At 38.0% G+C, this 9,528-nt stretch overlaps 2 protein-coding genes across 2 annotated transcripts; one reads left to right on the plus strand and one right to left on the minus strand.

Moving 5' to 3' along the window:
• Window positions 1-2,946: 2,946 nt before the first annotated feature.
• Window positions 2,947-5,094, minus strand: LOC122093066. The gene has a single exon (XM_042663321.1). It carries the CDS (start codon window positions 5,092-5,094, stop codon window positions 2,947-2,949), a length of 2,148 nt encoding a protein of 715 aa, XP_042519255.1.
• A 743-nt stretch (window positions 5,095-5,837) lies between these two features.
• Window positions 5,838-6,783, plus strand: LOC122092740. Its single transcript, XM_042662984.1, has one exon. The coding sequence runs from the start codon at window positions 5,903-5,905 to the stop codon at window positions 6,590-6,592; it is 690 nt and encodes a 229-aa protein (XP_042518918.1). The 5' UTR covers window positions 5,838-5,902; the 3' UTR covers window positions 6,593-6,783.
• Window positions 6,784-9,528: the final 2,745 nt, after the last annotated feature.

Below are 9,528 nucleotides of genomic sequence, written 5' to 3' on the forward strand. Positions count from 1 at the left end.
TAGTCCCAGGTAAGTAACCGTTTACAACTTTGTTAGCATAATTAAGAGAATTAACATATATCAAGCATATAGTGTAAGTGAACTAGGAGTCCCAATTCACGTAAGTGAACATTCACCGAACTGGTAGTTTCTTGCGAGATAGAATCCGCTGTTCGTACGATCACCTGGTCATACAAATCAGCGATCAACACCTGTCCCATTTTCTGCCATTACAAGGGTAAAGAGGGGTATATCTGAGAACAAAAAGGATAGGTATTGGTCGTTGACACGTGATCCGTTCAATTTTCTCGCCTAAATTTCAAAATATTAATAGACTTCTACATATTCTACATAGAAAAAAGAATACTAACATGCGACAAATGCACATAAAAATATTTTAGAAAAAGCTACATGTATCACCCCTTAAATTCACCAAAACCTCAAGTGAATAATCACAAGATATAAAAAAAAATAACGAGTATTATGATCATGATACTTCATGGATAAACACACTTACCTTTTATGTTGAAGAGAAGCTGCCGCGGGTGTTGCGTGACAGCGTGAGCTTCACTATCTCCCTCCTGATCTGCACCGTTCCCTATTATTGGATGACCGTTCGTCCTTCTAGTCCAGTCATCTACCTTCATGACTGCCTAGTTAATATCACAGGTATCTACACCACCGTCTACGTCTGCTTGTACCCATGGAATATCAACATGGATAAGGAAATTTGAATTCAATATCTATCTGTCTTATCATAATACATACCCTAACCATATCATCACTATCCCCATTGGAAATGCTTTGGCGTCTGGGTTCCATCAAGGTTTCCCTCTCAAGGACCAGGCCCGTGGGAAATTTTATGATTACTTTCAGAACGTAACGATTCCTTCGCAATCAGAGACACTGAAGAATGAAACGAGGAACAGTTCTCAGTTAGGGTATTTTCAAGTGGAAGTGGCGACCAGCTTGAGGTATCTAACCATGGGATTTTATAAAACGGGACACCACACGATTATTGTCGGAGGTAGCTTTTACGTCGAAAGATTAGGGCACCACAAGACGGGAAACTTCAAGAATTTCGGGGGAATTCTGAGCATACTTCGGTCTCCTGATGGCTCGTTACCGTGGATTGTACTCCGATAGGTTACCGTCTTATTCGGGACTCCTCAACGGTGGCCGTCACTTGCCATGCTTCTTGGGGGTGGTGGCGGTGGCGGTGGCGGTGGCGGTGGCTTCTTGCTTACTGTGTTTTATTGTTAGTGTTAGTGTTTTTTTTTTTGGGCACTGACAACAACGGATCAGCTGCTCGTACGATCATGATGATACGAGTCAATATCCAACACCCTTCACACACTATATGCCTGTAATCAAATATATCTTCATGTATTTTTTCAAGTGTGCAAATATATTTCCGATGTATCACAAAATCATCATTGACATAATTTAGGTCATATCGCCTAACACATTACATTGCTTGAACTGCCATAAATTTCAGTATAATTATTCAAAATCCGGTTAGTTAACCTAAAGAATTCCAAGAGAAATTTAGTTCTAACTATATACAAATGAATATATTCACCTTCTTACAAAAAAAAAAAAAAAAAAACCACGTTTTCTACATCCAAATAATTTGGGTCGAAGCAAATCAACAAGTCAAATCGGATTATATTTGACCCCATTAAACTAATGCAAATCAACAAAATTTTCATAAACCCATTAATCCCAAAGCATACCTTAAAGACCACCTTTGTTCGATGGCTGCCTCCCTTTTCTCCAACTTTCAAAATCAATATTGATGGCGCTTCTCAACGTAATCTGGGACCGGCAAGGGTTGGAGGGGTGTTTCGGGATCATAATTGTTGTTTCCTCCTTGGTTTCTCCATTGGAATTGGCGATGCTATAGCTTGTGTGGATGAGGCCCTAGCAGTTTTTCATGCTTTGAGGCTGGCTCGAGAGGTTGGGTACCTCAATTTGTAGCTTGAAGGGGATAATCTTACCATAATCAATATACTAAAATGTTGCTTTTAGTCGATGCCCTGGAGGATTAAGCACATTATTGATGATTGTTGGGATATGGTGGGCAGCTTTGATTCAATCTCATATACTGATATTCTCCGTGAAGGCAATTCTGCTGCAGACAGTCCGGCCACTCATGGAGCATCTACTCAGTGTCATACTATTTGGACTCCCCCCATTTTCTTACTTCCTTTTTATTTTTGGTAAATCTAATGTAGTTTTTTCTTGCTGTCCTCGTAGTGGTTGTAATGGTTAATTTTCTATCTATAAAAATAAAAAAAAATAAAAAAAAAAAATTCTCATTTCTTCTTTATTTTATTGCATTCTTAAATTAATTATCCATAAGGAACTTAATGAGAATAATTAATGTCAATCCATCTGTCATATTTCATTAATCTCTCATGTATCTACTTTCAATGTAGGGATGCAAGAAACAGTGGGAGCTGTTCGAGCAATAAAAGCTAGCCACCCTGGTAATGCATGTTTGTTTCTTTCATTTATTCAAAGAAAACAGAAAATACATAGTCATTGCATATAAATGAACTCAAAGGTTGAAGAAAAAAATACCAATGGAAAATCGGCTGACTATTCAACAAGCACAATTAAAAGTGACAAATGACACCACCTTCCTTTCTTTATGTCTTAATTTTCAATTACGTGTATGGTGGTGTGTAACGCAAAATAGGACAAAAATCTCTACCCGTTGCCAAATAGCACCTAGCAACATTTTCGGGCAATTGTGAGAATTGAAATTTATCACTAAGCAAGCCTTTGTATACATGAGGTTTTTCAACAAAAGAGAGATCATGAAGAACTATCAAAATGGAACATATACAGAAGATACAAGGATAGCCAATTAGATGGAGTGTACAAGTAACACTAGAAAGTTCACTCACTACTGCAAAGATGTAAAAATAATCTAATTAATCCACAAAGATACACCTAAGACTAAGCTATCATACCAAGATGAGCCATCAAAAGCCAAATTTTAGTGAGAAACTCTCCACCATCAGAAAGTCGTTGGGCATGGTGCTTCCCACTACAATTGCTTGCAGCATATGACAACATCTCCACCCACACACCACTTATGATCTTCCATCTTTCTTCAACTGCAAATGATGTTAGCAATTTTGCGAGCTTTTGTGCTTCTAACAACACAGATTTGCTTCTATCTGCTTCAGGGTCTCTTGTCAAAACTTGGGCATCCGACCTAAGCAACCTCTTAATGAAATCTTGTGTTTGTTTTTCACCAAGTGATGATTTGTTCCTCTGAAGAATGAAAGAAAAAAGATTGTTTTTCTTTTCTCTTTTATCCTTGGGCACATGATCAAACAATTTTTTAACTGCGGCACATGTGTCTTGAAACCTAATCTTTCCAATTTTATCGTTCAACATAAAAGGGAGAATGAGGAGAAGATATAATAGATAATCAGATAAGGCCTTACTCACTTTGACTTGATGATGAAGTATTGCAGCTTCGCATTCGATTGAATCAAGATCATCAAAATAGTAACAGAGATCTGTGGCGACATGCCAGATAAGAATGCTTTGATCAAATTCAACATCAATACTCCAACCGAGTTCTTCTAAGCAATTATTCCTTTTCATCACCCATTTGCCTCTGGGATTGCAAAATTCTGCACTTTTGATTTCTTCATCAGATGTTTGAACCCTTTCTTTAAATTGTTGGTAGATGAAATCTTTAATATCGTTGGAGACATGTATGTGAGTTGTGTTCCGACTGTTTGCTCCCAACTCATGAATTGATTTCCCCCAAGAAGAAAGATGTAGGATTCTTCCAAATATTGTTGGCTTGTCTTTGAAGCAAAAGCTCAATAGATTGTATTGAGCCATGATGTTGTTATAACACCATGAGCTTCTTGTTGTCTCAGAAGCTGCTCCTCCCACTCTACATCTGCTGATGAGTTTAGAACCAAGTAATCGTCGATAGGAGAGGATGAGTTTCAAATTTATCGTCGAAAGCCTTTTGAAGTTGTGCTTATGCAGCCAGACGACAGTCCATTCCGATAGAAGCATTTGAATGATTTCGAACGTTTCTTGAACAAGTGCCCAACTAAACAAAAGAATTGCTACTATGGAATAGGATACCTCGCCACTCCGAATGAACACTGTTAAGGCATAGAGAATGGCACAATATCGAAGGAATCGTAAATTGCAAGCTAAAGAAGTACGAACAACAACGGCTTTGGTGAAGAGCATATCGTACATGAACCTAAGCTCCACATCAATGAGTTGGAAGGCAACTCCACAAGTACATTGTAAGAAGAGTCTTTGGGTGTCCATAATATTATTAGAACAGGGGACCACGAGATCCACAAAGAGGCACTTGAAACTGCAGAAGTATTGGTAGGCTCGGAGTAATATTGCTTTATCAAAATCTAATTGGTCTTTCAATAATGACCCATCATTCGGTGTCGGAGAAGGAGCTACTTCTGGTGCCGCCACCGTCCCCAAAGCATATTCATCCATGGGAATGAACTGGGGATCACCATCATCCTTATGATGATCATCGTCATCATCAGGGACTAATGGAATTGGCCCTGAATTAGGAGGAGGAAGCATAGAATCTCTAAGAATACCCATGTTTGCTGAGTGAAGAGCCCATGTCCTCTCGGCATACTTGGAGATTCCAGCAAACAACATCCATATGAGAACTGCAAACCAGGAGATCGACCCTCCAAAATTTCCACGACTGACAAGGAATAGTTTGACATGGATGTAGACAGCAACTCCAACTCGGTAGAGGAGCTGAATGGAGTGTCTAAAGTAGAGTTCATTGTCTACTAAAGAGATGGCCGTGATACTATCAGGGCCTCCAAGATGTAATAGAAGGAAAGAAGACCAAATTGGGGCGATCTCGTTCAGTTCATCACCGGGGAAGCTGGTTAATATCCCAAGGCAAGCGGTGGCTGCAACATCAGCCAACTGATAAGCAGACCAGAGGAGGAAGGTGAGCCATTTGCTTGAACAGCGTTTCCGAAAGCTTCCAAAGAGGGTGAGGATGACTTGGAAGAATAAGCTCGTCAGGAGAGAGATAGAAAGGCTAAAGCTTTTCAATGGTGAAGATGGATACATACTGGAGAGCTGTTACCAAACCAGGGATACACTCCTAAGAATCTTCTTTGGCAGGCTTTAGAGTATTATTGAAACGATTCTGTATCTTCCTCTTTGTGCGGTTGAGAGTCGATATATAATAAAGCTAAAAGGTTAGCGATGCCAAAATAAAAATAATAAAGTCAACTTGGTGTCTAAAATTTCTACTAATAAAAAGAAAATTTTGGCATCTTAAACATTTGGATAATTAATCAGGTTTTTCCACTCGACTCGACTTGACTCAACTCAACTCGACTCGACTAGACTAGGCTCGACTTGGCTTGACTCGACTCGACTCATCTTTTTCAAAACCAGTTAATTTAAGAGTTAAACCTAATTAAGACGAATCACTTATTTTAATCACGGTCACTTTTGGAGTTAAATTTCTTCACAAACAAATACATATGAGAAAACCATGCCTTTCTTTTTCATATGTGGGTTTCAAAAAATAACTTAGAGATTGACGATAGAGGGATGTGAGCGTAATTTAGAATTATGCAAGAAATGTCTCTTTAATAATGACATTTTCTAGGGTGTAACACTGTAAAGTTTTGCACAAATTTGACTTGCACTACGGCTCACAACCAAAGAAATGGAATAAAATCAAGGAATTCAACACCAATACGTGTTCTAGCATTTAATAGGTCGTCTAGGGAGTGGCGTGGCCTGGCCTGGCCCGGCCCGGCCTGCATAAAAGGCAGGTTTAGGCCTTATCCCCTACGGTATGTGATCTAAGGCATTGATCTCCACATTTTCCTCTCCTATCAGGCAGGCGGCAAAGCATCAACAAATGTCTTCTCTTGATTATCGTAGAGTCGATGATGATTTGATGAAGATGATGGAATCGTCTTCGGAGAACTTTAAAAAGTTGATGAGCAGCTGCTGCCGGTGTTGCGTGGGGTTCACCTTCACCCTGAGCCTCACCGCTCTCTTGTTGTGGCTCAGCATGATTCCTTCTGCACCAGTCATCTACCTTTCTTATAACAGCTATGTCGATATTACAGGCACAGGCAACACCACCGTCGTATATGTCGAATTAATTCCAAGGAACACCAACATGGTAAAGGAAATTTGCTACGATCACTTCAATGTCTCTCTATCTTATTATAACCACACTGACTATACTATCGACTACCTTGGGTATAATGATTCGGCACCTGGGTTCCATCAAGGGTACCCTTTGAAGGAGCAATTCCCTTTCGGTGTTCCGAACGTGACGATTTCCTCGGAATCAAAACAATTGAAGGATCAAATGAGGAACGACTCTGGTTATGGGTATTTTTATGTGGATGTGGCGGTGACGTGGAGAATCATGGAAAGCAAGAAGGGACACGAGATGATGGTCGGTGGTTACTTTACGGTCGAAAGATCCAACACATATATGTACGACTCTGGAATTCTGACGATAATTATGCCCTCTCTTTATTGGTCACCCTCGGAATGGGGGATTCAACTCACTCAAGAATTAGGAAGCCAGTAACGGTAGCAGCACTAGTACTGTTCAGCCGGGAGTCCTCAACGGCGGCTGTGTCGCTTGTCGTCGTGCTTCTTGGGGTGATGAGGGTGACGCTGCCTTTTTGCTTGCTTTTTACTGTTTTACTAGTTGAAACCAATTTCACCAAACCGTCTTTATTCTGTAATTAAATAATAAAAGTAAATATTTCACCATAAGTTGGTTGGTTCATGGTTGTGCTAAATGGAATCTTATTCTTTAGGGTAAACTTCACTCCCCTCCTCTAACTTAAGGCGAAATATCAACTGGATCCACCATCTTTGCAAAAATATCACTCCCCGCCCCTACAAGAAAAAGATGCTATCTAACAGTCTCAACTGTTAGTTCTGGCTATTAAATCAAGTTAATTTTTTTCATAATTTCCAAAATATCCCCTATTTGTCTAATACTTAAGCAGAGACCATCAATAATCATGTTATACAAGATTAAGTTTAGGTTACACTTACCATTCTCTTCTATCTCCCTTAGCAACATAAGGGCCTTAACAAGATCTCCGCTCTTGCAAAGCCCATCAATTATTGTTCCATAAGTGACCTCATTACACGGGTACCCTAACTCCACCATTTTGTAGAAAAACTCCATTGCCTTTCCAATTTCATTCTTCAAACAAAGTCCCTTAATTAGAGTGCTCAATGTAACAACATCTGGTTCATAACCACTTTTCAGGATGCTATCCAATGCAGAGAATCCACTAATGGATGAGGGTACTCTCGCTTGCGGAGAACCCTAGGAAAGAAACCTATTTGCATTAGTAAGTTGAACACACTAATGGCAAACATAACAAGGGACATTTTGGGGATTATGAAAAAAATTAACTTAACTTAACAGCCAAAACTAACGGTTGGGGCTGTTAGGTAGCATCTTTTTCTTGTAGGGGAGGGGAGTGATATTTTCACAAAGGTGGTGGGTTCAGTTGATATTTAGCCTTAGTTCAGTGGAGGGGAGTGAAGTTTACCCTATTCTTTATTTCGATTATCGGCGGCTTACGAGGCTAATAAGATAGGGATGCCAGGAAAAGTAAAGAATGAAGGTTAATAAAAATAAAAAAAATGTATTTGAAGAGAGATGTACACTCATAAATCATAGATTGTGTTGTTATAATTTTTATCTTATTATTATTATTAGCCCTTATCATTATCATTATTATTATTATTATTATTATTATTATTATTATTATTATTATTATTATTATTATTATTATTATTATTATTATTATTATTATTTTACTGTTTTTATTTCTTTTCCTGACATTTAAACATAGCCGCATTTCTTTCTTCTTCTTTGGCGATTCGTTGCACTTGTTAATAAAAATTTCCTTCAGAGAAAAAATAAATAAATAAGAAATCGGCTTTTGAAAAAATCATTGAAAAAAAACCACTCAAACTTGCCACTTTGATCCAAAATGTTCCAAAAAACAAGCTGATCATTAAGTTATCAAAAAACAAACTGATCATTTCCCATTCGATGATGCATCCACATACCCATTCGACGGATGCAACACTAGCCAATTCAATACAAATATTCCCCCCCCCCATGAAGATCTACAAAAAATTCCCTCTAGGTTTTTAAGTAGATCCTGATTGTTGGAATTTTTTTCTTCTTCTTGTAATTGACTACTGAATCATCATCTAGAGCCTAGAGACCGGTGGTCCATAGGAAATAGGGAGCAGGGGGGAATTGGGGGGATAAGTTAGGATGGATGGAGATTTTGCTGTCTTACATCAGACTTTGGTAGGCCCATTGAGCTACAAACTCAATCCCATCCTAGCCATTGGAATAGTATTAGTATGTGGGACCGAAAAGTTCTTTTGTTTAATTTGTGTGATAACATTAAGATATTCTATTTAAAAAAAAAACAATGAAAATAGTTATGAATTCTATAATACATTTGTGGGTATATGCCACTCAACAACCATTATAATGTTTGTAAGATAGACAGTGGAATTAGTCTCTCTAAGGTGTAGTAAAATAAGTTGCGGAATTGGCTAATCGTTTGAGAAGATGAGAAGAAAGAATTAGTAAGACAGGCAATAGAATTAGTCATCTCCGTAAGGTTTAGTAAGATAGACGGTGGAATTAGCCATTTTGTTTGAGAAGCTTAGAAGAAAGGCTAACTTAATACCCTTTCATCACTTGAAGGCAACTTGAATGGACAAATTTACGAAGGTCAATGGTAACTCTTTGTAGGGACAATGTGTGTGTATGTGTGTGTGTGTGTGTGTTTTTTTTGCAAAGAAGTAAACATAATATGATTTCTTTCCTGTTTTTCTTTACACACCATCATACATGCAATTGAAATTGAAAACACAGAAAAAGGAATGTAGTATCAGTTGTCACTTTTTATTGTGGCTGTTGAATTGGCCATAGCCATTTTTCCATTTCGTCTTTACCATCTTTTGTATTCCTTCATTTATATGCAATAATTACGTATTATCTGTTTTGCTTTTGAGTGAATGAAGGGCAAAAACATGCACTTCCATGGATGGCTAACTCTTATTGCTCGCACCTCCCACTATTTCTTGCATCCCTACATTGGGAGTAGGTACATAAAATCTGAATAGATGGATTGAAAAAATTAATTATTCTTATTATGTCATTTATGGATAATTAATTTAAGAATGAAATAAAATAGAGAGAAAGATGATGGAATTAGTCTCTTTCAGGTTTGGTATGTCATTTATGTAAGATTTCTTATTAGGTGAGCTAGCATAGTCAAAGATTTTTTTTCAAAACCGATTTAGTGGTGTTGACTAAAGATGGAGTAAGCAGAACTAAAGATGGAGTAAGCAGAAAGAATCCAATATTATTGGTAAGTGATCTCTATGGAGATATTGGATTCTATTAGCACACCTTAATGGTATGAAATATTTATTTCTATGTGTGGACCTAAGGTATTGTTTCCT

The sequence above is a fragment of the Macadamia integrifolia genome, chromosome 11, assembly GCF_013358625.1.
Source record: "Macadamia integrifolia cultivar HAES 741 chromosome 11, SCU_Mint_v3, whole genome shotgun sequence".
Taxonomy (NCBI): Eukaryota; Viridiplantae; Streptophyta; class Magnoliopsida; order Proteales; family Proteaceae; genus Macadamia; species Macadamia integrifolia.